Source organism: Nicotiana sylvestris, chromosome 1 (assembly GCF_000393655.2).
Source record: "Nicotiana sylvestris chromosome 1, ASM39365v2, whole genome shotgun sequence".
Taxonomy (NCBI): domain Eukaryota; kingdom Viridiplantae; phylum Streptophyta; class Magnoliopsida; order Solanales; family Solanaceae; genus Nicotiana; species Nicotiana sylvestris.
This window is the reverse complement of record NC_091057.1, coordinates 159,246,443-159,273,691: the sequence shown is the minus strand read 5'-3', so window position 1 is coordinate 159,273,691 and position 27,249 is coordinate 159,246,443. Positions and strand designations below refer to the sequence as shown.

The 27,249-nt window shown below is 34.9% G+C and overlaps 3 protein-coding genes across 3 annotated transcripts; 1 reads left to right on the top strand and 2 right to left on the bottom strand.

Moving 5' to 3' along the window:
- On the bottom strand, nt 1-1,672 carry LOC104222970 (large ribosomal subunit protein eL36y-like). Its single transcript, XM_009774315.2, has 4 exons — nt 1,583-1,672; nt 733-836; nt 373-572; nt 1-236 (listed from the first exon to the last, which is right to left on the bottom strand). Exons 2-4 carry the CDS (start codon nt 832-834, stop codon nt 206-208), a joined length of 333 nt encoding a protein of 110 aa, XP_009772617.1. The 5' UTR covers nt 835-836; nt 1,583-1,672; the 3' UTR covers nt 1-205.
- Nucleotides 1,673-9,118: 7,446 nt separating this feature from the next.
- On the top strand, nt 9,119-14,433 carry LOC104222969 (uncharacterized). Its single transcript, XM_009774314.2, has 6 exons — nt 9,119-9,408; nt 9,528-10,531; nt 11,261-11,319; nt 12,065-12,193; nt 12,506-12,641; nt 13,865-14,433. Exons 2-6 carry the CDS (start codon nt 9,827-9,829, stop codon nt 14,141-14,143), a joined length of 1,308 nt encoding a protein of 435 aa, XP_009772616.1. The 5' UTR covers nt 9,119-9,408; nt 9,528-9,826; the 3' UTR covers nt 14,144-14,433.
- Nucleotides 14,434-14,938: 505 nt separating this feature from the next.
- LOC104222968 (beta-amylase 7) lies at nt 14,939-23,301 on the bottom strand. Its single transcript, XM_009774312.2, has 11 exons — nt 22,965-23,301; nt 21,597-22,184; nt 21,100-21,384; nt 20,760-20,837; nt 20,310-20,513; nt 19,856-20,050; nt 18,932-19,096; nt 18,239-18,499; nt 16,301-16,519; nt 15,931-16,150; nt 14,939-15,249 (listed from the first exon to the last, which is right to left on the bottom strand). Exons 2-11 carry the CDS (start codon nt 22,023-22,025, stop codon nt 15,221-15,223), a joined length of 2,085 nt encoding a protein of 694 aa, XP_009772614.1. The 5' UTR covers nt 22,026-22,184; nt 22,965-23,301; the 3' UTR covers nt 14,939-15,220.
- Between the last annotated feature and the right edge of the window lie 3,948 nt (nt 23,302-27,249).

The window sequence follows — 27,249 nt, the reverse complement described above, 5'->3', positions numbered from 1 at the left end:
TTGCAAAATATAAACGTTAAGAATTTCGAACCATTTTCATTCTGAAACAACAAATTACAAAAAGCTAAGGGTCAAGTGCTTCAACATCCAAATAAAAAGAAAAATGATAAATCAAAAATTTTCAGTTAAGAAAAGATACTAAAATAAATCTTTGCTAAGCAGTTTTCTGTGCCTAAAATTTCATGAAGAGGTCTTAACATGCAACTCATTTCTTCTTTTCACCACCTCCGGCAGCCCTGGATCATATAAGACAAAGATAAGCACTTAGTCAGACACACAATGGGTATGAGAACGCAGGGAGAGGGGAATCAAGGAAAACAATGATCGAGAATCCTAAAGTATAATATCCGAGTTGAAAATGCTGTCAATTACCTCATTTTACGGAGAACATTAGACATCTCTTCACGTTTCTTCTTTGCTCTCTTGTGAGTGCCCAGCTTCCTCTTGGCTACTTTAAGAGCACGTTTGTCCTTTCCAACTTTCAGAAGTTCAGTAATTCTCTTCTCATAAGGTGCAAAACCAGCTACTTCCCTGATAAGGCCTCTAACAAAATGTACTCTTTTGCTGGTTTTCTAAACAAGAGACAAAGAGCAACAAAACTATTAGAAGTCATCTAAATGGATTTAGATATTGGAGAATCGCTTTTTCTTTTTGATCAGTTAGATATCCAGAATGTCTAACATCCAAAACATTAAAAGACAAAGAGATCAAGTATGAAAACGAACGACTTACCCCTTTCCTATCAGAAGGGCGGGGCGCCAACTCTTTCTTAGTAACAACATGCCCTTTGTTAAGGCCCACAGAAAGGCCTGTATTTGGCTGCTTCGGAGCCATCCCTACAAATACACAAGGCACATTAAAAAAAAAACAGGCTACTAATTGTAAGCAGCAATTATTCAACTATGATAGGCACATGATCACGTGTCTGGGTCTGGTCATACACACTACTTTAACACTATACATGCACCAACACTCATACTTAACTAATACTATAACATATGGAGTAGAAAATGTATCAAACTAACTTTATTTCTTCCTGCAATGCTCTTTAAGTAATATAACCAAAATGGAGAACTATCCTTTTGAGTCAAACTGATTAAAAACGGAAACTTAAATCTCTATCCATTTCTTCTGTTTTATACCGAAGATTACACCTCTACTCATCAAAACAACCCTGACCTTAACAAACTAAGTAATTTCATCTCCAATAAAATCACTAAATTAGATATTCAACTGCCCTTTATGTCAAATAGCTTAACACTACAAAAATTGCATCCCTCTTCATCAAGTACTCCCTGGCCTAACTTTATATAACAAGAAAGAATAAAAGAAAACTGCAGAAGCTGAACAATCTCCTTTTCGAAAGATCACTTTGATAATATCTAAAATTATATGTCAATTCTAATATAGTAAAAGAAGCACAGAATTACTAATTAAGCAGATAATATTACACACTAACCCAATCATCTCCAATTGAAATATTGAATTACTAATTAAGCAGAATATATAAAAACAGAATTGTAAGAGAGAAAAAAACAGCAGAGGTTTTATATTTTCATTTTGATTTAGCAAGGGTTCTGACCTTTGGAAGAAAAGTTGCGGTGAGAAGAAATCTAGGGTTTTTCTGATTGCAATATATACAGCATTTTATATATATTCTGCATGCTGACAGGAAGAAGGGTAGTTATGGTATTAATGAAATAAGTACGATAATGTTTTGATGATAAAGCCCACGCGGTTTCTATTTGTGGAGATAGCACCTTCAAAACTTGTAAATGTAGCAAAGGCACCCTTTCTGAGAAAATGTGGAGTTGTATTATTGTTATAAATAGAATTTTATTTATGGTGAATATCTATATTTAGAGATATTCTAGGGTTCATTACTTGGTGGCTAAGTCACTCTCTCCTTATAAATAGATGGTTTTATTCCATTGTAATTCATCTCAAAGCAATAAGAATTCCCCCTCTCTCTACTTTGCTCTGCAATACTCTTCTTCTTCTTTTATTATTTTATAATACGTTATAAGCACGAGACTCTAATCAATTGAGTAGAAATTTTGGGATTGAGCATAATGATTGTCAATTGTTCCATGAAATTCCTTCATGATTAAATTATGGATTTAAGGTAAGTATTTTACTTTTCTCTTTCAAATTTTTGACATTCTATAATTTGATTTTAAATACAAGCAAAGACGATTAATTGTGATTGTAACTCTAATGGAGTTTGAAATAAATTATAACCACCCAAAGTGGTAAAATTTCTATGCCTTGCCATAATCAAATTCATATATGATTGTGGACAAAGAATTAAAAACTCATCCCATTGAATTTGTTCCATTCTCATTCCCTTAAGAGAATGTGATAACAGTATGTAATAAGTTTGAAAGAAGACAAAATTATTACTATGAATGTATCAATGAATGTGGACGTGACAATAGACGAAATTATAATCGTCATTATTGTGACAATGAGAACAATAAGGATTCTCAAAATAATCCTTCACTATGTGAAAGTAATATTTGTCATCGATTTGACATGAGATTTTGTAAAGCACATATAGATGATTATGGTTCATTCATGATGTGAATGTGACAACATATGGTTTATGAATACATATTCATTCTTGGAAGGATATGAGTGTGCTAGTGGTATATACCACACTTACCTCTAGAAGGAGCTTTGAGAGGAAATAAGAAAATAATGTCATTATTATGGCATAAATGGTCATTGGTCACGTACTTATTATACGCCAAAATATTTTGGCAATATGATTATTTAAAGACAACGGTAATGCAAGAAACAGATCTTGCATATAATTTTGACCATAACCATAATGGTATAACTTCCTTCTTAAAAGAGATATTCACCATATGGATGTTGATGAATATGTGGTACTACAAAATTAATTGGGAACTCGGCAAGAGCCAATTATACTATTTTGGAGAAACACAATTGATTACCAATAAGGTATTATGTTGTAGTAAGTATCAAAGAAGCTTATTCAGTTTCCAAATTATATGCGAAAGCGGTTGGTTATATTGAGACTATAAATAAAGGAAAGATTTGATATCTTCTATTACTACAACTTGTAGCGGGGTAATATGTATATAAAAAATTACCCGCTTTATTCTCCAGTTTGTACTACACAAATAAAAGAATACCACACTAAAGTGGATGTTTATTGATATAAAAACTCATATCATAATAAACTTGGAGTTTATTGATAATTGCACACGTCATGGTGTAAACCTGAAGTTTATCAATATTGATAATTTATTCAGTTGGCACAATTGGTTTAACCATATCAATTTAAGTATGATGTGCAAAAATAATAGAGAATTCACATGGATAAATATTAAAGAACTAGAAAGTCCTTTATGAATTCTCTTATGTTGACTGTTCTCATTAGTTAATATACCGACTAAAATTGGGATTGAATCCCATGAATGCTGAAAATATCAAAGGTGAATACGGGTACATTCACCTGCCATGTATACTACGCAAGATGCATCTATGAGATGGTTATATGTGCGATTATTATTAACCTGCAACCTGGTGTTTGCGAGGTAACTGCTCAATAATTTAATTTAGAGCATATTCCAATTTTTTTTTATTCAAGATAGTTCATCTTGATAAGTTGGTTTACATCACAGTTGGTTTAGCAAAATGATTTATTGAGTGTCTCCACTTAATAGCTAAACAATTGCTTATGAGAACAAAGTTATCTATATATGTTTGATATAGGTTATATACGAAAGTATATTACATTATCCCCTCACAAGTGGTTCATGGTCAGGAACTAAATAATTCTATCTTATTATTATTGATGTGCGGTGTATATTTTGATTAACACCATGACACACAAAAATGAACTTTCAAAGTTGAGAAAGCAAGTTAGTTTTTCTAACACGAGGGGGAGACATGATAAACAATTGAGAAAATGTTACGTAGAATGAATTATCATTTGTATGTCTAGATCCTCAAATACGATAATATGAACTTGAAGTTCATAAAAAGATAATTCATCAGCAATATATTGCAAAATATGCTAGACGCATTTGCTGGCCAAAAGAAAGTAACTATATTCCCATTGCAAATGCTCATATTAAGTCCTAGAAGGACAAAATCTATAGTACGCTTAAACCCTATAGACAAATCGGTTTCAACTAAACTTCTTGATAAAGAAGATGATCAAATGATCATAATAAAGGAGGCAAGTGATCTAGAAGATCACATGACATAACACTTCATAAAATCTCATGAAAGATTCAGGTACCTGAATATATGAATAAAGAGATCTCTATGTTATGTCTTTATGAAAAAATATTGGAACCGATATAAAATGTTTGTCGACGACATCTATCATAACGCTAAGTATAGATGAGGATCTTAAGTCTATCGAATATAGACACAAAAGTATTGTCCAAATGGAAGAGACACAATTCAAGTAGAATTGATTCCATATGAAAAACATATAGTTTTGGACCTGTAGTTCAAACACTTGAAAGTATAAAGTCAATGATATGTGCAATCAGTTTTCGATATCTTATCTGTCTAGCATGACATGAAAATTTGATATGCATCTAATTAAAGTCTATTATATGACTATCCTTATATGACAATTCTTAAATGATTTAAATCGCTTAAAGCATATACAATTCTTGGTCCTGAAGTACCATATCCTAAGTACTATTTACGCACATATGCTATAAGCATGATAATGTGATAGCGACGATTTTCAAGGTGCAACATATTCATTGGACTTAATATGGCTATTTTATTCACCAAATCTCTGTTGACCTCAACCTTCAAGAAGCTAGTGCACAAGATTGGAATGTGAAGGCTTAAAGATGTGAATTGATGCTCTTATCAGGGGGAGTTAATGCGCGTTGTACTCTTTTTCCCTTTCAAGGTTTTGTCCCATTGGGTTTTCCTTGCAAGGTTTTTAACGAGGCAACCAAAAGGCGTATTATTAGATATGCGTACTCTTTTTCCTTCTCTAGAAATTTTTCCCACTGGGTTTTATTTAGTTAAGGTTTTAACGAGGCACATTATCTGTTGAATAGACATTCAAGGGGGAGTGTTATAAATAGAATTTTATTTATGGTGAATGTCTATATTTAGAGAGATTCTAGGGTTCATTACTTGGTGGCTAAGTCATCCTCTCCCTGTAAATAGATGGTTCTATTCCATTATAATTCAACTCAAAGCAATAAGAAGTCTCTCTGTACTTTGCTCTGCAATACTCTTCTTCTTTTATTATTTTATAATAATTATAAAATTATTACGTTTTATAAGACAGTATTTATGATTTTTTAAATATTAGATTAACTTTATTTTGTTTATAAAAATCATAAGTTATAGCTTATAATTGTACTTCAAGTGCATTAAAATACATCTTTGAATTTCACATTGAAATTTAAATAATTTGACCCCATTACCCAAAATCAGTCATGTTTCTTTTCTAGATAAATTACTTTTATACTTGAACAAGGGTCTTTCTCATAATGATAAAGTTCTGGAATTTTGGTGTGTTGATGTACCTGTATCGGTGGGAAAAAACATGTATTCGTTAGATAGTTAAGACATACACAAATTGATCCATACACTATCATTAGTAAAAATTAATGAACTTCTGAGAATCTTGTATTTTATGCGACAAAAGTTTTTACTTGCTACATGATTGTATCTCTTGTAATAATTTATTCATATTTAAAAGAAAAAAGCAATGTAAAACTCTCACTAATTTTCTATAAAAATTTCATTATTGTCAAATATAAAACATGTCTTCAATTTGTGCTTGTTGTATTGGTGCTTTCCATTTATCAGTTTGTCCATTATTTATCAAGGAATGAGACGATAGTAATGGTTTTGAAGAAGTCATTTGAAATTAAAATGCCTCAAAGAGAAAAAGGAATTTAAATTGATTTGTAAGAAAATAAATTAGCACAATAATGTTTTCTGTATTTATTGGATTGACTAGATTATCGATACATGCAATGCACGTGTATCTCATGTCAATCAATACAAACATTTTAAAATAATTTTATTGTTTAAAGTATACATGAGAGTGACGAGTAACGTGAAATTTTTATGTAACATTACTTGACATGTTCCCTATGAAGTTGAAGCTGGTTAGTACAGTGTGTCAATGTGTAATGAAATTAATTTTGATGTTATTAGGTCCAAACATGTTGTACAATCGTATCTCACACCTAATATTTTATTTGAAATAATATATATTTCATTTTCACGTTTTAATTGGTATATCATGATCAGAACTTTTGGCATCTATGTAATTTTTGATTCACAATTTGTACATACACGACATGTATTATCATGTGATAATTATTAAAAAGCTTATACACGTCAAGACAACAAAATTATGATAGAATCAAATGAAATCTAATATTGTTCATGGAAAAATCATTTGCAAATACCTGCTCATTAAAAAGCTAACTATTGAGGCCAGTTCTTACAATTCTTGCAACCTTATTTTTCCAACTAAAACGACCAAGCATGACAGCCTGATTGAAGAGCTCTAGATCTTAATTTTTCACCCACCTAATAATTCTACTTTATTAGGGTTGTCATATGATTGATATTAACTAACCCGCTAGAATTTATAGAACATAAAATGATAAAACTAAATTTAAAGTAAAACTACTCAAATATTAAACAGATTAAGCATTTGCACAGATTATCATTACCAAATCACTACCATAATCTTTATTTTCCTTTCACATATATAAAAGAGTATAATTTCCGACATATATTCAAATACTATCTTTACATAAATTTATAAATAACCATATATTGATGCTTTATGTTGTTTTAGAATATCTAAAGATGATGTAATAAATACGACACAATGAAACAGAAGTAGCCACCTAAAAAAAATCCTTTAAAAAAGAATCTTCAAGCTAAAAATAAAATCACCAGCGAAATAAAAATAAATGTATACACATACAGAAAAAGAGGTGGTGGTGGAGTACTTTTTCCAACATACAGACATAAAAAAGTAACAAATATATATCCTTTTAATTTTTATGTGCCAGATTTATACTATCAAGAAAAAATAGTTGTTAACACATTAATTTGGAATAGGACTATGCATTACAAGAATTACAAAACTTAAACTTATGACAGAAATAATTGCTCACTCAGATGGTTACTCCATAGAGTTGAAGATTAGAAGATGAATAATGAAGAAGAAGAAGAATGAGTATTAAAACTCCTTGAAGAGAACGTTAATGACAATGGTTCAATAGTTTGGCAAAATGTGTAAGTTTACTTCGGGAAGTCTAAAACATTGAATAAATATAGGAAAGATAAAAAGCAATTAAGGCATTGAATAGGCTGCAGTCCGCAGTAGTAACTAGTAAGGAAATTATTCCACTCGATTCATTATACAACTTAATAATCATTTATTGGAAGGTAGGTTTTTGGTACAAAATATTTTAAAAATAGTGTTTAAGTGAGGGGTAAAATAGCCATTCAATTTTTTATGGGCATTATAGTAAATCAACTTTACCCAATAATCTTCCCACTTGTAATATACTAGTATGATATGATATAGATATCCGAGTAAGTATTTACCTTTAAAGAAAACACACATTTATGGCGTATGCTGTTTACTAATTGCAGGTCATATCTTATCCTAATAAAAGTTAAAAGTCCAAAAAACTTAATAATTTTGCTAACATTATAAATAAGCAAAATAAATCTCTCACTATTGTTTTTTTTAAAAAAAATTTCATTATCGTCAAATATAAAACATGTCATCAATTTGTGCTTGTTGTATTGTTGCTTTCCATTTATCATTTGTCCATTGTTCATCAAGGAATGGAAAGATAGTAATGGTTTTGAAGAAGTCATTTGAAATTAAAATGCCTCAAAGAGATAAAAAAAGGTTATTTAAATTGATTTGTAAGAAAATAAATTAGCACAACAATGTGTTCTATATTTATTGGATTGGTATAAACCTTCCGGTACGATTAAGTATTTTCCTCTAAAGAGAATACTCATTTATGGCTTCTGTTGTTTACTAATAACAGATCATTTCTTATCCTAATAAAAGTTGAAAATCACATAAACTTAGGGAGAAATTCAAAAATAGCCAGATTTACAAGTGATCATTTAAAAATAGTCACAGTTTCAAAAGTAATTGAAATTTAGCCACTTTTCATGTAAAGATAAATCTGAACAAAAACACTATTCAAAATCCGAAAATATACTCTAGTATAATATACCAGTCCAGGATAATATACTGGAGATGGGAGCACCAGTTCATACACAGGTGCACCAATCTCTAGTATATGTTAGCTGAAACGTAAAAGAAAGAACACAAAATTTAACGTGGTTCGGATCAAAATAATCCTACGTCCACCAGAGAATAATTGCCCTTTTAATATTAATAAAGGAATGGGAGATTTCCCAATTACACTTAAGAGAATTTCTCTCTTAACTCTCTACTCACTACAATGTATTGTATTATTTTGGGATGATTTCTACAAGTGAAGGAGTGCATCTATTTATAGAGGTAAAGACCTCCTCTTGATGTCATTGGTGACATCAAACTACCTCCTCTTGATGTCATGGATGACATCAAAGGAGGAAGCTTCCTCCTAGCATCCACACCAACTCTTTCCACCAACTCTTCCAATTGGCATGTCATTGTTGACTAAACATAAACCAACATTTTCAGCATGCCATTGTTGACTAAACATAAACCAACATTTTCAGTATATTATGCTGAAACTTTCCGTGTTGCAATAAAATAACGGCTATTTTTTAGTGACTTTGCAAACGCTAGCTATTTCTGAATGACCAGTCCGAAAACTGACTAGCCCTTGCTATTTTTACAGAAACTTAGTAATAATTTTGCTAATATTAGTGTAAGAATATCCACGTTATCACATAATACTACCCACTTTTTTTTATAGTTCGTTCTATTTGATTTAAGGCACACAATATTGCCAAAAAGAAAGGAATGCATGTACAAGACAACTTCTATTTTTATCAAAATTAAAGTAGAAATATTTGCTACAATACAAAACTAGAAGTATGACAAAAAGTTAACAGATGGCAATAATTCACAAGAAACTACCCCCTTTCCCGTTTCTTTTGTTTTTTTTTGTTATTTGCTCCCTTCAGAGGAAACTTCTACCAAACCTGAGAAAAATTTAGTACGAAAATTAAAGAAACTATCTTCCACAGAAATTACAACTAAGCAGAAGCCATCATCATAAGCTATTCTACTTGCAAATCAGAAAAAAGTTACTGTAGTACGTAATTAATTAGAAAACCAGTGCCATTAGACAGGGATCTACGCATAATCCCAAAATATTCTTTCACTCAATTGTAAGGGACCCCACTTAAAATGGTGGGTTTGACAAGTAGTTGCAGGTGTGCTACTGCTTTTTCTCCATTTTTCTCTTAAATTTTCAGTCATTTTTCTCTTTTCAAGATTCAAAAGCAACCCCTTTTTCTATCTTTATTCAATATATTATGTTCCTTTTTTGAAGTTTGTATTGATGATTACAACTGTTACCTGCCCAGCTTCTCCAAAGTTCAGTTCTTGTAATGGTAATTTTATGCCCTTTCTTTGTTATTTAATGAATAAAAATTCAATTTTGATACCTTTAGTTAGTAAAGATTCAATTTTGATCACTGAGTTAGCTCAAGTACTTACTATCTTGATACCCCATAAGGTGAACCTCAACAAAAAAATGACCCCCATTTGCAGAAACAGTGTTAGGATTCATTTTATTGGAAGTAATTGTCATTCTTGAACTGTTAGAAGATGACTGTATGGTAGGCACCAATGTCATTTGCCTGTTGTGTTCCAGTTATTGAATGTGTATACTGTTTAGCTTGTGTTCGTTGGGTGTGGAAGAAGTTCCTTTATACCGCTGGCCGTGAGAGTGAAAATTGGGGACTTGCAATTGCTAGTGAGTTTGAGCCAGTGCCACGGTTTTGTCGATATATTATAGCTGTATATGAGGATGATATTAGAAACCCCATATGGACTCCCCCTGGAGGATATGGTATTCATCCTGATTGGGTTATTGTAAAGAAAAATCATGAAGATACTCAAGGGAGGGTATCTCCTTATTTGATCTATGTTGATCATGAGAATGCCGACATAGTTGTAGCAATTAGGGGTCTTAATTTGGCTAAGGAAAGTGATTTTTTGGTCCTACTTGATGATAAACTCGGGCAAGCAGAATTTGATGGGGGCTATGTTCATAATGGTTTGTTGAAGGCAGCTCAATGGGTTTGGGAAGCAGAATCACAAATTTTAAGGGAATTAGTGGAGAAGTATCCGGATTATACCTTGACATTTGCTGGGCATTCTTTAGGGGCGGGGGTGGTAACACTATTGACAATGTTGGCTGTGAAGAACAGAGAAAAGTTGGGATTCTTAGAGAGAAAAAGGATCAGATGCTTTGCAATTGCTCCTGCAAGGTGTGTCTCACTGAATTTGGCTGTGAGATATGCGGATATCATAAACTCTATTGTGCTTCAGGTAAGCATGTGTAGGTCCTCTTTGTTGTCTGATACACTTATTTGCTTCAGTTTGACTGGTATTATTAGACTTATCTTACTGAAAAGGTGAACCAGATATTTGAGTTCGATGATGTTTTTCTTTTTCTGATATTAGACCATGTAATCCTTCTACTAAAGAACATACCATAAGCGAAGCTTATTTTCTTCTTTTAGAATTTATCCTTGAAGTGCAATGTTAATAGGATTGAGCTTGTTGCATGTTGTAAATGAATCTGTAATTATTAGTTAGTTTACCGTCACCATAAACTATATCTCTTCAAACATATGCCACGTAAGAAGCATTTGAATGGTGATTATCTTTTGATAAGTTTCGTGTCATATCAATGTTGTGGGATTAAGTAACTCGCACATTTTTGAGCAAAGAGTTGCTCCCCCGCAATTAGTGAAGCAAATGTTAGTTTGAAGGAACTGAATTGTCATTTGGAAGCAAAATCTACTGGATTGTAGGTAGAGCTACAGTTATACATAACATATGAAAGAAGGCAGAAGCTTTGTTCTTGGGAATCAATTCCTGCTAGAAAAGGTAGGTCTGGTTCAGAATTTAGGAAGGGTACTTTTGTTGATCATCAACAAGGTCTAATATCTTATGTATATTTCTTGTATTGTTGGATAATCTTTTTCCAAAGTCATACCTATTCGCTTAGAATTTATCATCACATTTTGACACACTTTTTCCATGACCAATCAGGATGATTTCTTACCTCGGACTACTGTAGCATTGGAACATGCTTTCAAGTCACTTTTCTGGTAAAAGATTGCAGGTCTTCTCTCGTTTCAGTATGACTTTTGATGTATATATCGTATGTGATCAAATATGCATGAATCAAAATTAAGCAGTCGTTAATAGCTTATGCCACATGATAGTTTTGATTTCCCAATCTATAATTACTGAATCCCCTAGGAAGAAGAGTCAAGACTTTTGATAATAATGTAACTGTGTCCATTTGCTCGTGTCTTTTTGGAATCACATATTCAATTTATCTTTGATATGATAAAACCCACACCCCAAAACCCTTGACCGAGTCAATTGTAACCCTTTTCCTATTTGCTCCCTTGGTAGCTCGAATCCCCAACCTCTTGGTTGGAGGTGTAAGGTCCTTTTTCCTAGCACTTTGTGATCATGAAATGGAGAAAATATAAAGTCCAAAAGCAAAATCTTTTAGCGTGACAGAATCAATGACAGTCCTAGACAAAATCTTTTCCTTCTGACTGCAAAATAAGAGTTTCTTGCCAATTTGAAGATTGCCACTTATACAAACAGACATTTCCTAGTAATGTTATCAAATATTCTTCCTTCAATAAGAAGCCCAAAGTTTCTTATTAACATCCGATGCAACTTGGAAGGCTTGATGAATCGAGTTATTTTCACTGTTTACTTTCAGTTTGTTGATACATAAATATTTGGTTCAACACTGTATCAGGTTATATTTTTATGATACCAAGAGACTAGTGTGACAAGCCATAGGCTGACAAGCAGTGTTTTTCTCTATAGTTTCCCGTGCTTGATGTGCATAATGTGCCTGAAAGATACATTCACCCTGGAGGAGAAGATGCTAAAAGATCCAAGACGCCTTTATGCTCCTGGTCGTCTTTATCACATTATTGTCAGGAAGCCCTTCAGGTATATGAAATTCCATTTACATATAGATTTGTGAAGTAAAATGTAAAACTTTTGCAGGATTTGATGCGCTCTCTTTTTTACTAGTAGACATTAGAAATTTAGAATTTTGGTATCATTTAAGGACTTAGCTTGGCAACAGTATTTATACTTGGTGGAGCCAAGTTGAAGAGCAAAAAGTAGCATCCCATTGGGGGAGATGTTCTTCTCTCTGAAAAAGAAAAATCCTTTGTTTCAATCACTTGGATAAATTTCATTTCTCAAATATAGCTGTTTTAGTAGCTAAGCCTTAACCTGTTTTTGCCTCTGCTGCAGCTTTGCTAATATTAGACCCATTGTGAGGACTGCTATACCTGTTGATGGACGGTTTGAGCACATAGTTCTCTCTTGCAACATGACATCTGATCATGCCATTATTCGGATATTGACAGAATCACAAAGAACAATTGATGTAAGTTTTATGCAGCTCCGTTCTTAAACATCAGATATAACTTCCTTTTCTGTCAGCCATATCTTCTGACGTTTCTAAAGAACTCCAAGTTGATTGAGAAATTAAACCTAGCTTTATCTTCTTTTTCCTTCTTTCATTGAGGAGGGTCAAGGAAGACTGAGGAGAAAAAGGAAGAGGCAATTCGAGACATTTTGAATTACAGAAGAGATGTTAGGCATCCTTGGAAATTCCTGAGAGTTTATTTCCGCCTTTGGTAGCCCTTGTTTTTTTCAGTTAGGAAAATATCTCAAACTGTAGCACCTTATCCCCCGCCCGAATAAAAGAAATCTCAAGGTCTAGCAATTACAACTTAATTGTTTGACCTTAACTATGGTTTAGAAGATGAGCAACCTAACTGGCAAAGAAGAGCTCATCAATCGTGCCTACAGTAGTCATTCTGGGGTATTTAATAATGTTTGTTGAACATGTATGTTCTATACCTACTGGTAATGGAAAGCAATATCGTCTTGGTGAGCTGACCTTGAGGCCGGCATGTTTTACCAAGCCACCTTATGTGCACCTCGAATGATCGATCGGGAAATTTGTTGTTATTCACAAGCAAATATGCAGGATAAATAAGGCTGAAACAAATGGACTCACACTGAGTGTTAGTGGTGGAATCTAAACCTGGTTTCCCCAGGTTATTCCTTGACGTCTCAGCATCTGTGACATGCGACAGACCAATCAGTAGCATTTGTGAGTTGATGTCATAGCTAAGACATGATTGGAGACTTAATAGGGCGTAGCTTAATGCTTTCAGACTGAAGTACGGAATGTCATATGAAATCGAAAAAGTTTTTCTTGCTGTTGGCACAATGTTAAAATGCTTTAAGATTCTATAGGATTAGGTTTGAATTGCTAGAGGACCTTGTTAGAACAAACACATGGGAAAAATCAGTTTTTAGAGAGTTGAACCTCGCACATTTTCCCCCCCCTTTTAGAAGTCATGGTTGGGATTGAGGCATAGTAGTTATCGTTGTGGAAGTGTTGGTAAATACATAATATATTTAATGTATAAATGCAGTTTTATGAGCACTAATGGAGGAGCCCCTTTCTATAGCATCCAGAAAACAAATTCTTGTCCTGCCTGATTTTTTTAATTGTGAGAGAATTTGTGGAAATGATACTAAGAGCTAACATTCATATCGTTATTCATGAAATTATTTCATTTTCTCTATCCACAGTCGATGTTGGAGAGGCATCAAATTGCAGAATCTATGAATTTCCCTGTGCAGCAGAGAATGGAGCGACAGGCGTCTCTCAAGGAGGAACACAAGGCTGCATTGCAGAGGGCAGTTGCACTGGATGTTCCTCAAGCATATTCTCCTTCTGCATATGGAACTTTCCGTGACATAGAGGAAGGGCAGGATTTTGAAAAACCAGGGGAGTCCTCTCTCACAATTTCCAAAAAGAGGAGAGACAGCTGGGATGATTTAGCAGGGCGTCTTTTTTTACACAGATGAGTCCAGACGAACTGGGTCAAGAAGTCTTTAATTGGTCAGTGTCATATTCATTTTTTTTCATAGGGTCCCTTAGAATACATTTGATGCCTTGTATAGGTTAGTAGGACGGCGTTTGGTAGAGAATAGGTTAGTTCACTAGTTGGAATCATGAATGATAGCACGTCCGGATCACTTTGGTTATTATCTCCAAGGGACAAAATTTTGGGTGCCCAAATATCAGTACATAGATATTTAAAAGAATCAGTTAAGGTTTCAATTACATAATTCACTGATGTTGTCATGTTTAGTAATTATGCCTCTTCATTTGGTCAGTTTCACGTTGTTTGTATCATGTTAACGTACTATCTTGGAACACGGCTAATATTTAGACTATATTCGCGAATTCACATCGGAAGTAACAGCAGACCTACCAGTTTAACGAAAGAGCAGGTGGCTAATATATATAGACCATATCACCTTAAAAGTAATACTAGACCTATCAGCTTAACAGACAATTATGATGGGTAGGAGATGCTGGCCAATATTCAGGGTATAATTGCTAATTCACCTTGAAATTAACTATTGTTTAGACATGCAAAGTTTGATTGTTGAGCTGAATATATGTTTAAAATACTTTGTATAATTACAGAATTCCTATACCATTCAAGCGGATTATATAATCATTGTGCAAGGTCTCACTGTTTCAAGATCCAGTTTCCTCATGCTAACAATCCATTCTTTGAGCACCTTGAAAACTAGTTTTGTTTTCTACAACTGAAATTGTTTAAGATAGTATGTCAACATGAATCACACATCTTAGGTCAAGTTACGGTATTTGATCATCTTCAACATGAATATACATCTTACGTCAAATTGCAGTTCGACACTGCCAGCTTCATATTTCCTATGGAAGTGTATTCTTACATTCTACTACAGAAATATAATCCCACAGAGAGGATTTGCTCACAAGCTGAAGACTGCCTGCTCTCCTGAACTATGCTTAAATTATACTGAAATATATATATAATCCTGCTTTCCCTAAGGAAGAGGGAAGTCAGGGAACTTATGCACATAGTGAAGATTGCCTGCTCTCCCGAACTACGATTGGAACTCAAGGACTGCTTCTCCTGCAAAACAGACAGGAGGAACCAATGACAAAGTCACCATAATACTGCCTATGAGATGATCTTGGGGATGACAGGTCAATAAATAGCTGGCAGAACAACCACCATCATTAAGGAATAATATACTTGCACCGAGATAAATAACATGCTTTATAATCTATTTGTTCACTGGAAGAACCATAGACGATAAAGGCAAGGAGCTGACTTATCGATATGATGAACATTAGCCATGATTTCAACTAGCATCTCCCCGTGGTTAACTGGTTATCAATTATCATCTTCCAAGACGACATTTCCTCCTCTACTAGTTGCTTTTTCTTTTTCCTCAGCTCGATCTGTTATTCTGTTTCGAAGCAAACTCAGGGTGGCGGTGTGAAATCAAACTCTTCTGTGGCTGAAGGGGTGACTAATCTCTATCTCATCCTTGGAGATTGGAGTTAATCAAGTTTATGGTGAGCTAGAGCCACAACACTACAGATGTAACTAATATTCAAATCTTAGACAATATCACTGATCCTAATTCTATAATTCATTTCGAAATCTAAGTTTTGTAGACTTGTTTTGAACCCTCAAGTCTTGACCCAACTATTTCTACCCAAATAAATCACAAACTAGTCAACCACAAAACTACCAAATATGAAAATGCAAAATTGACACATGAGTAGAAGACTTCCAATTCTTTACCATGCATGCGCTTAACAAATCGTTCAAATTCCATGAAGTTCTGTCCGTCAATGAGAAGGGGACCGAGCCTAAGGTAGGTAAAAGCAAAAATATGCTTCCCATCCGGATCATTCAAGAGCTTAGCTTTTTCCAATAAACAATTATAGCCACCTCTATCATGACACAGGAGTGCATTCTCACTGCAAACTGGTAGAGAAACATCCCAAGCCGCATTCAGCACCTGCAATGAGATGTTCGAAGGCAAAGTGAGTTAATCTGTAGTTAACATAATGGTCAACAGATTTGCAAGTATAGCAAAGCAAACTGTCCTTTTAGTAGATATTTATCTTTCAGCAGAGATGAAACTCAAGCTATAGTGTTCGAAGCTTACTTGCCACGCTAATCCTTCAGGATCACCTAAAGCTTCAGAGAAATCCACTGCCTGCTCTAACATGCTCATTTCAGCACATTTGAAGTTCAGTGCAGCTCCATGCTTCTTCAGCATTGCCGCAATTGCAACATAACCATCTCGATTGCTCGGGTTATAAAAACCAGCTGTTAATTCGGCAGCATGGCTAGATGTCTTATACCACCAATGAATTCCTGATAGCTGTTCAGATTTAAAATATGGTAGAAACTGGATCAACTATACCTAATATAAAAGAAGTCTTTTCTCTTCTAGCGAACTTCAACTAAAAGACAAAGCAAGCATATAAAACTTTCTATTTCAAGTGCATGAATTTCATCAAAGGGTGTATGCGAGAAAAACCTGAATGATTATCATTCACAAGCTTTTGAAAATTAACAAAAGAAGATTTGTGAGTACTGGCAGGCGAAACAGTATTAGAAAGTTAGCCAAAGCACTTCCGGCAGAAAGAAGAAAAAAAAAGCATACTTACAACATCTAATTATTTACCCATAAAAAAAACATATAATATTCTCATTCCTAATTGCATTTGGATTAGAAAACAGTCCGAATTGAGAAGAAATAAAAAAAATGTTTGGAATTGAATTTGAGAAAATTAGTTTTGTTTTTATTTTTGGAGAATTTATGTTGGCTGGTCATCTGCAAAAATACCATTAAAGCTCTAAACTATTTTCTTGGGAGAACGATATTCTGAGTGTTTGGATTGAATTTGAGCAATTTGTTTTTTTTTTTAGTTTTGGCGAATAAATGTTGGGCTTGTCATCTGGGAAAACAGCAATAGCTATAAACTAGTTCGGAGGCTTTCATAACTGACTAATGCTATTTTATGCAGAAAATATTTGTTTTCTGCTTTGGCTTTGGAGACCAAAGTGCAGAATTGCAACAAACATTTGCTCCTAAAATATTTCGGTCAGTGGAAAACCTTGAAGTCATTAATGGTTTCTGGACCAGCAATTAATTAATCAACAATGCCTCAATTCTGAACTAGCTGGGTCAACTATATAAATTTTCTACATCCATCAATCTGATCATAGGCGGAATCTTCAAAGCGTAAAGCCGTGAACTTTATACTACGAAGTCCAGGAGTAGAATTGAGTCCTTTTTTTTTTGATGAGATAAGTTGCTTCATTGCAAGCATCAAGAAGGTAGAATTGAGTCCTAGAATTCTTTAATCGCTTAAAAGTAATTATTCATATTATCATTTAAAGGATAAACTTTATGCACAACCTATCTTACTCAGCTAGATGAATAATGCAAGTTAGTTTGCAATGGCTTGGTGGGTTGCCACCTCTGAGTCATTTGTAACTGCCAAATTGATTTCCACAAGTAAAGGCTACCAAGGTTGGGCAAGAGGACAGATGGAGAGAATAAATAAGGTGACAGCAATATGATCATGACAAGAACAGAAGGCTGGTTACTCCTTTTCAATTTTTCAAGTAAAAGTAACAGCCCATTGCCTGTTAAGTGCCTTTCATAGTACATTGTACAGTTGAGACTTGACTGCTGGCTCTTCTACTATAATTTTGGTTGAATCCGTCCTTGATTCAAGCTTCTTGAAATTTGTTAAGAAAAAACTTTTAGTTACTAAGACAACATCAATGCATACTAAACAGTACTCTCTAATGTGCATAAGGACAATGACAGAAAAGCTTGAAACATATCATGCACCGGCCCTGTTTATTTAGATTATAGTAAGGAGGATTTTTCTGGATAAAGAAAATCATTAGTAAAAAGGTATAGAGAATTAAAGGAAATTACTTATCAACAGAAGAAAAAGCAAAATTATAATACTCCATTATTTATTAGTATTGTTTATATTATTGTCATTGTTTTTTGTGGTGAGAAGAATATAGCAACCGATAATATATCATATATTAAATTCTTTCCCTAAAGATGACTAACCTTTGCGGCAATGCATGTTCCATCAAAAGCTAACTTGGCCAAAGAAAGCACCCGATCTGCATGGTCAACCAGAACTTGAGAGTACCAGTTGAGGAAAAACCGACCATAATATCCATCATAATCACCCCCGTCACAAAAGAATCCAGTCTCTTGTGGCTGTGAATTGTAGGAACCAGCATTATCGGGTCCTCGTGCCCAGAATGAGTGTCCTCTTGCTTCAGCCGCCTTGCGCAGGCTTTTCAGCAAATACTGGTCGTAACACTATGGGAGACAAGAAAGTCATATTGATGCAATAAATGGTCACAAGGATGTGATTGAAATACACATTTTGGCTATAATTTTTGACAGAGATCCTAACAACTAGTGCAATCACTTAAGAGGAGAATAAGTGCTACAACAACATCTAAGCAAAGAGAGGTAGACAAAGCTTTTCCTTTGAGAAATGCATATTTTTAGTCACTCCAAAACATAATAGCCGACAAAATGTCTATTTTTTGTATGTTAGCGAATGCAATTAGTTCCGGCCGACCTACCAATTTTGTATTTTGCCCTTTCTTTTTCAAGTCTGACTTCATGCAGGAATATGGTGATGCATAAACAGATAAAGATTTGACAATCAAATCCTTTTGCATGGCATTCATACAAATCTAAGCTACTGCCCTCAACTTAAAAGAGAATAAGGAAAAAAATTACCTGGAATTCACCAACTCCAGGATACCTCCAGCCATGCTTTACAGGATTAGAGGGATATCTTAGTTCCCCACATGGGCCTAGTCCTACTTCAACCATGGAAATAATACCATCCTCAAAGAACTCATCAAATTCAACTCGAAAGCTTCTCATATAATCAAAGTAGACCTACATTGGTCAAAAAGACAAACATCTGGGTAAGATATACAAAGGTAGTCACACAAAGAAGAAAACTGGAGTTCTATGAATTTTAAAACCTCTTGAAAGAAATCTAATATGCAAGTATAGCATGGCACAAATCTTCTCAAAAGAGAATATCCACATCTCAATTGCTGTGTTTTTCATTTTTCTGCAGTAATCCATTGACAATTCAGCAACAGTAACTCCTAATCAATTATTGTCGTTAAGCATAAAATATACTGAGAACAATAAAGAATCTCCAGAACTGACGAGTTAAAATGGCAAAAACACCTTGTGCCAGCACTGAACCCATGTTAGATTTCCTGTTCATTACAATCACTAATTTTTTTTTGCTAATGATAAAAGAATTATTACAATCTAATTATACACTCTACATCTTCTTTTTGCTAGATAGATAAAATTGCCATTACTTATCACAAAAAATAAAAATAAAAAAAATACATATTGCGCGAGCATTAGTGGTCAGTAAAGCTTTCAACATGAAAAAGATTTCCAACTCGGATTTCTGGCAAATTTGACCGGGAGCAAAATTGGAGGTTTTTGTGGTCAGTAGAGGCTGTTCGTCGGCCCCATCCTCAATCCAAAAAGAATAAAGAAAGAGAAATGTTCTCTTAACCTCAAAATAACTAGAAGACATTCATTTACTACACAAATATTCTTCTCATTATCCTAAACAACTAGGGCATAATCATAAGAGTGCATTCTGACCGAGGTCGCATAACATACCTCTACAGCAGTGCGCCCTTTCAAAACCCGCTCTTTATCAATTCCCCACGAGAGACATTCAGGGTTTCGCCGTCCTGCTCTGTCTGTAAAATATATATCAGGATTGCTTCGACCGATTTCAGATACCCAGTGAGGCAGTGGAATACAAACATCATCACCAATGTTACCTCCACATTCATGGAAGGACATCACAACCTGTTTTCAGATAAAACCTCAATAATTTGCAGTCCAAATGATGCAATAACTATGGTGACAATCACAAGCCCCGAAAGATCACTTCCTTTAAAAATTGTAATATTCAGATAGAAATTAATTGAAGTCCTTATCTTTAATATTTGATGGTAAAAGGATCATCTTTTCCCCATTATTACACTCATTCACAATTTCACATAAACCAATAATGGGATAAAGTGGAAGAACAAGGGAGTCACAACAAAGCGCGTGTGAATCTCACCTTTATTTTGAGTTTATGCTCCCTCACAACTTGAAACAGCCTTTTATATCCATTCCAGTTATAATCCTGTGGAGCATTTGCCTCTACTATGCCCCACCAGCAGTCCACCATCACACCATCAACATTTATTGACTTTAACACTCTCAGTTGCTTCACTAGACCATCCGCATCAACAAGCTCAGACTTCATATTAATCACTCCTAACTGCCAATATAACATGGAAAAAAGCATCAGGTTAACCACATATGACTTGAGGAAAGCTGTACAACAATAAATTCTCCTCTTCTAAAGGTTTAATAACAATGCAAGTGGAATGAAGACACAAGTTACACATGTCAAAGGATCAAGTTGCTAGAGAAACAGAGATGAGATACAAGAGGCCCCTGAACAGTAATTGACAAAAGGGAAGAATAAGGAAGAATTAACAAGGTTCAAGTTCAGAAACCTCACAGGTAGCATAACATAAACAGGAATGTAGGGTGTCCCAGCAAAATCACGCTTCTGTAACTTTGTGTGTATGTCAATAACCTAACAAAATATTTCAGAAACATCAACATTAGCAGAATGCTCTTATAGGCCTGTTGAAACAGCAAAACTAAAGTTCCAAAAGTATTCAAACAAAAATGTCAATTTCACACATATGATACTATCCACCACCCATACGGGATTGCCATGGTAATTTTTTATTGTTTTGGTACTTCAAGATATTTCACGCAAATGTATTGGCAAAGTGAAAATGTATTCCTAAATAATTTACAAGTTTTACAATACGTTAAGCCACCCATTTCACCTGCTTGTCAAGTGAATCCCCAGACCCTACAAGAAATGGGTCATTTTGTGTGTCTTGTCCATCTGCAACCATGGCTGAAGTTTGCGATCGGGCAGTGGAGGATGAATCATAAGGGGATGAAGTAGGTATAAACACACTTTTCACTTGACAGGCACTGTGATCGGCTGTGTTCTGAAACCCAGAAGGCGTGCCTTTCAACGAAGCAGGTGGAGTATGTTGTGTTGGTATATGTGAAGATGATGAAGTCACCATTGTGGTGGGTGTCCCACCAGTAGCTCCAGTGACCTGTAGATGTTGAAAAAACAACACCATATTGAGTTTTCTTGGGATCTACTAGAAACAAAATAATATTGATGCATATGCCCCGTTGACAAATTTCCTCCGTAACGCTAAATTTTTCATCTTGCCTAACTTAAACTCCATGAGACTATCTGTGAACTTTGTTATATTGGAAAAAGATAAGAAATACTTTGCTTAGAATGGAGGAGGAGAGTTACCTGTGAATGTGATTTTGAGGGAAAGGTGGTTCCATCTGGAAGGACAACCCAGCCTGCTTCCCTTGCCAAAGCAGCAATAACATCATTGATATCAGCCCTAACTCTAAGGTTATAGTTCCCGTGCCTTCGGAGACCAGCCAAGATCTTAGCAGTAATAGCTCTACGTTGTCGCTCCCTAAGCTTTGTTCGTTCCTTCTCTTCTAATGGCCTACATCTACGAGATCCCCCTTGTGGGGTTGGCGGCTCTTGATATTGCTGATGGTGTTGAAACCTATTACTGCTGCTAGATCCATGTGCCCCATCGAAACCTGCCATTGCATTAAAGGTGCCATTCTTATCTTCATCATCATCATCCTCATCATCTTCTTCTTTCACATCCATCTCTTCGTCATCTTCATTTGTATCATATCTCTGCATCTCTGATGCCATTTTCAAGCTTTTCTTTTTCCACTTCGTTTGCTTGAGCTTTATTACATTTCAAACTTCACATGCAGATGACATTCTACTAGCCCAGCGTCATGCTTCAGCATAATAATTTGACTAAAGTATTTCAGAAGACATTTTTTAGAGGCTTGGCTCTTTAGCTCCCTGGTTTAGCAAAAAATTTCAAAGTCAAAATATCAATATGATTAGACCACAAAAAGCATTTCAAAGGAAAGACATGCAGAACGGAGCCACTACTTCAGGTATTCCATTAGGACAAATGACTACAGAAATTCTAAACACCTAAATCCAACTTACAACAAATAGGAATCTCATGCTTCCAAAATGCAAGTCAATATTCATGCAGGTTTAAATTTTATAAACTACTGCTAACAAATAATAAGAAATTCTACACTATTAGATTACTTAAAAACAATTAAGATAGTCTACAATATGCATGTTTGATAACAGTAAGTAACCTGCTACAACTCGTTAAAATTATGGATCATGTAAGAACACACTATTGGGTGCGTATAACTTAAATCCCATGCAGAGAATGAAAGAACATCCCACGCTATTGCTATCTTCCCAAAACCATACCAACTATCCATCTACTTCAACTATCTGAGCTAACAAATAAGCATGATCTTTGGCACCATCCAATGAAAGCTCAATTTTTGCTTATACTACCACCTTTTTAGTTTTTATAATCAGCTACACCTCAATCCCAAATAACTTGATCTCGGCTACAAGACTCCCTTTTCCATTCAGCTCTATTCAGGCCCATTAATATGACCACTCTTAAGTTTGTTTACTTTTCTTTTCTTTTTTTTCTTTTCCTTTTTGCAATGGCGTTCTAAAAAGATGATAAATTTATCCAAAAATTCATCCTTTAGATCGTTTTCAGCAATTTTTCTCATAAGAAAAAAGAGAGAGATGACTTACAATGTGTCATTTCACATCTAATTGCTCTGGAACATGAACAGAAGCCGACGAGCATCACTTGTAGAAATCAGATCCATATAAATACAATAATAAATATTCCGGCGAATTGGCCGGAGCAGAGTGACGGAAGGAAAATTGATATTCTCTACAGAAAGAACCTGAAGGATAGGAGAGGAATTCGCGGGAAGTTTTTCCGGCGAAGATCCGGCGGAACACGGCGAGCATGCGAAGGCTAGGGTTTCTCACGCGTGTGAAGGAAGCCAAGCGTGTCTAAGCATATGCGTGACACGGATGAAGTGCTTTGTGTGACCTTATCTTTGGAGCGTGCGATTCACACGTGGTACACGTGCCAAGCAAAAAGAGCAAGTATTGAAGTTATGGCTATGGAATGAATGGGCAGCAAGAACAAGTCCCAGGTGTTTATCGGGCGGGCTGGAACGGGCTGGACACAAAAATGGTCTGCCCGTTAGAGTTACGGGCGGGTTGTTAGCAGGCTGAAGTTAACGGGCTAGTGGCGGGCTGGGATTTTTCGGGTTCTATAGGGCCCGTATGGGTTCGGGCCTAGCGGGTTCGGGCGGGTCGGGCTTTCGTTTTTTTTAAATATATTATTTTTAACTATCTTATATTTTTCTTTTAACGGTCAGATTTAATTTAAAAATAAATAAATAAAAATTAGGCGGTTTTGCGGGCTGCGGCCCGTTAAGAACCCGTTAAGGGCTTAACGGGTTGTGGCTGGTTCGCGTACCCGTTTGGCGAAAACTTAACGTTACTAGCCCGCCCCCCGTCCAACCCGTCCCAACCCGCACACATATTCATAGTAACGAGCTGGACCGAGCTGACCCGGGTTGAACCGGGTTGTTAGCGGGTCAGTCCGGCCCGATTAACACCTCTTATCAAGAATGGGTGGAATTAGGAAAAAAGAACAAACCTTTTGTGATCCCAACTTTTAGGATGCACAAGAAATGTGATCCTCCTTCTTAACATATTTATTTATAAGTTTAAGATGTAAAAATAATTATACTATCAAATCACTTATATAAGATAATTATAAACAAATTTTTGTAATAAACATTAGTTGGTATCCTAGTAAAATAAACTAGGTTGCTATCAGACGATAAATTGTACCATAATATAAAAAATTATAATATCAATGTCTATAATTAAACTCTTTATTTTAATACAATTTAAGATTGTTTGCATTGTTTGTTAAAAGAATTTGCCTAGTTGTAAAATCTGAGTACTCCATTGAAAACTACCAACTTCCATATTTTCATCACCCACTAACTTCCATGTTTTCAGCTTAGCATCCCATTGCATTTCAGGAGGGCTAAGGACCAACTGTTCAACAAGATTAACCTGTTCTTTCTGTTCATCAAGAATATACAAGCCATTTTCATTAGATATATTTGTCCAAGTTCAAAAGATTATAGTACAAACAAGGGAGGGGTTCCAAAATACATGATATCCGAAAATTAGGCTACTGTTTTAACCATCACCTATTCATTGCAATAGATTATGGTTTCCTAGCAATCAATTTTCCCCATAATTCTTTTTCCTCGCATCTTCTTCTATCCAGATAGTTGTACACCTCTAAAGAAGAATGCGTTCATTCTCAATTAGATGTGGCAAAATGATTAAAAGAAAACAGTTATTCACCCATATTATCCGTTAAAAATGGGTTGGATAATGAATTTTTTTAAAAACGAGTCGAATATGGATAATAATCATATTATCAATTTAGAAAATGGTTAACCAAATGGATAACTAATATGCTTAACTTTTATATTTGTAAAGCCTCAAATTAGGGATTCCTCAAGTTTAGGAGACTAGGAATCATCCCATAAGACGGATAACCTATTTTTTATCCGTCTCAAATACGGGTCGGGTCGGATAATTTTATCTGTTTTTTGAATTACCCGTTTTTGACATGCTCATATCCGACCCGACCCGACTCGTTTGCCACCCCTACTCTCAATCATAGATTACAAACAACTCACTACATTTTAGTTGGTAGTTGCATAGATTTTTAGTGAATCCTCAACAATTTTTCTTTATGCATCCTCTGCACAAGTTGTTCAAACTCCATGAGATTGTGTTTCTCCAATAAAGTTGGGCTCAGCCTGAGGTAAGTAAAAGCCGATAAGTGTCTACTAACTGGATCATTCAAATGCTAGGCATTTATCATGACCTTGTTGTAACCTTCTCTATGGTAACACGAAGGTGCATTCTCACTAGCAATTGTTGTGTTGACATCCCATGCAACATTTAGGACCTGCAATTTTGTGAAATCCTAGTGAACAAAGAGAGTGATGTAGAGAGCTAGAGACAATACATGAAAATTACACTGCGCTATCAATTTAACACCAAACTTCACCCAAATCAACTTTTTCAAAAACTATTTGGGAATCTATGTCCAGACATGTCCTTAATATAATTCTTATTTGATTACTTAGAATTCTTATTCAAACAACTTCGAATTTTAAAATTAGAATCTAAAAAATTAATGAGGGTTTGAATAATTTCACAAATAACGCGTTTGTTTGATATAACCATTCTATTAGAAATTGAATATGGAAAAGGCCCATTTATGCCAGCGAACTATACGAAATTGAGCATATTTGCCCGTCGTTAAAAGGTGGTGTCAATCATGCTCTTGCCGTGTATAAGGTGGCTCACATATGCCATATTTTAGACGGACAACCCTAATAAAATAAATAGCACCGGATTTTGTCACGTGTCACAATATGGCGCAATCCACTATACCTTAATTTAAATAACAAACCAACACGATCCATCACCCTTATTTTAATAAACCAACCGGACCTAGTACTATAATTTAATAAACCCCAATTCTATTTTATTTCCCCCGCTCTCTCTCTCACCTCGCTTTATTCCAAATACCAATTTCTCCGCAGTCGACCACACCACAAAGCTGGACCTCTAGGGTTTCGTTTTCAGAGACAAGTCGAAGGCTTAATGCTTTTAACCGATATGTCATGTTTCAGTCTTCTTCTTCTTTTTCTATTTGTGGGTCAGAGATTCGTTTATTTGAATTTTATATGTGGGGTTAGGGTTTCTTGCTTATAATGGGATTGTTGTTTATTGATATCTTTTTGGTACTTTATCCTACTAAAGAATAAAATAAAATGAATAATGTGTTGTAATTGATGATTTTGTTGTCTGGTTGTGGTCATTACCGTATGTTTTTGAATTATTTTTACTCGAACTAGTTGTGGTCCTGCTTATGCATTTCTACTTACTGTTATGGACCGTGTCACTCTTTTTATTCCTTTGCATGTGATATAAACAGAAGATGATGGCTAAAGTGGACTTGGTATTTCATTATGGGGGTAATTAGATATTTTCACCTGAAATAGTGTATGATCAGAAGCATGTGTACACTTTGTCTGGTTATGATGCTTGCCTTGTCAACTATAAAAGTGTTTGTGAAGAATTTATCAAAAATTTAGGATTTAGCTTAGTCGAGCAACTTTTAGTGACTGGACCTTCGGGGAGGTACCACCTGGTATCTGATGATGATGGTGTGAGGACTCTTCAGTACTTATTCTCTAATGAGTTCAATGTGAATAACCTTTTTGCTGTGGATGAGTTTGAAGCTAGGGTGTTTGCTCAAAATATTGTTCATCATAAAGAGAAATATTCTGTAGACATTGATGCAACTCATGAATGAGAAAGTAGTTTGGGTGGTGGTATTTTTGATGATTTAGAAGGTTCTGACCATGATTATTCAGAAATTGAAGCTATTAGTAAAGAAAACAGAGGGTTATAACTGATAGGTTAGAATATTTTAAGGAGCTGGAGTTAGGTATTATATTTAAGGATATTGAAGAAGATAGAAGGACAGTGAACTTCTATGTATTGGCTAATAGAAGAGGGTTGCAGGTGATCAAAACTGATTCAACTAGGGCTAGCTATAAGTGTGCTCCTGGTTGTCCATTTAGATGTTATATCTCACAGGATGGCAATAGTGATAACTATCAAATGAAGATGTGGAAATATGTCCATACATGTAATCCTTGCTTCAAAAATCCTAGGGCTGATAAGAATATTTTAGCATACCTGTTTAAGAGAAAAATATAATACAATCCTCAGTATAGCCTGAAGGAAATAAAAGATGATATAGAGATTGGGTTTGAATTAAATGTGTCGATTCTAAGCTTAAAAGGGCCAAGAATTTGGCACTTAAGAAGTTAGAGGACAATTTTGTTGATGACTACAAGAAACGTGAGGCCTATGGGCAAGAACTTAGACAATCTAATCCTGG

Bases quoted from the DNA above. Each gene is read 5' to 3' on its own strand.
- LOC104222970 (XM_009774315.2), bottom strand. From the start codon at position 834: ATGGCTCCGAAGCAGCCAAATACAGGCCTTTCTGTGGGCCTTAACAAA. The intron at 573-732 runs GTAAGTCGTTCG...TCTCTTGTTTAG, and splicing joins GCCCTTCTGATAGGAAAGGG to AAAACCAGCAAAAGAGTACA. The intron at 237-372 runs GTAATTGACAGC...TATATGATCCAG, and splicing joins AATGTTCTCCGTAAAATGAG to GGCTGCCGGAGGTGGTGAAA.
- LOC104222969 (XM_009774314.2), top strand. From the start codon at position 9,827: ATGTCATTTGCCTGTTGTGTTCCAGTTATTGAATGTGTATACTGTTTA. The intron at 10,532-11,260 runs GTAAGCATGTGT...ATGACCAATCAG, and splicing joins TAAACTCTATTGTGCTTCAG to GATGATTTCTTACCTCGGAC. The intron at 11,320-12,064 runs GTAAAAGATTGC...TTTTCTCTATAG, and splicing joins GCTTTCAAGTCACTTTTCTG to TTTCCCGTGCTTGATGTGCA.
- LOC104222968 (XM_009774312.2), bottom strand. From the start codon at position 22,025: ATGGCATCAGAGATGCAGAGATATGATACAAATGAAGATGACGAAGAG. The intron at 20,514-20,759 runs GTGAGGTTTCTG...TTATATTGGCAG, and splicing joins CTGTTTATGTTATGCTACCT to TTAGGAGTGATTAATATGAA. The intron at 18,500-18,931 runs GTAATTTTTTTC...TGTCTCCCATAG, and splicing joins CTGGAGTTGGTGAATTCCAG to TGTTACGACCAGTATTTGCT.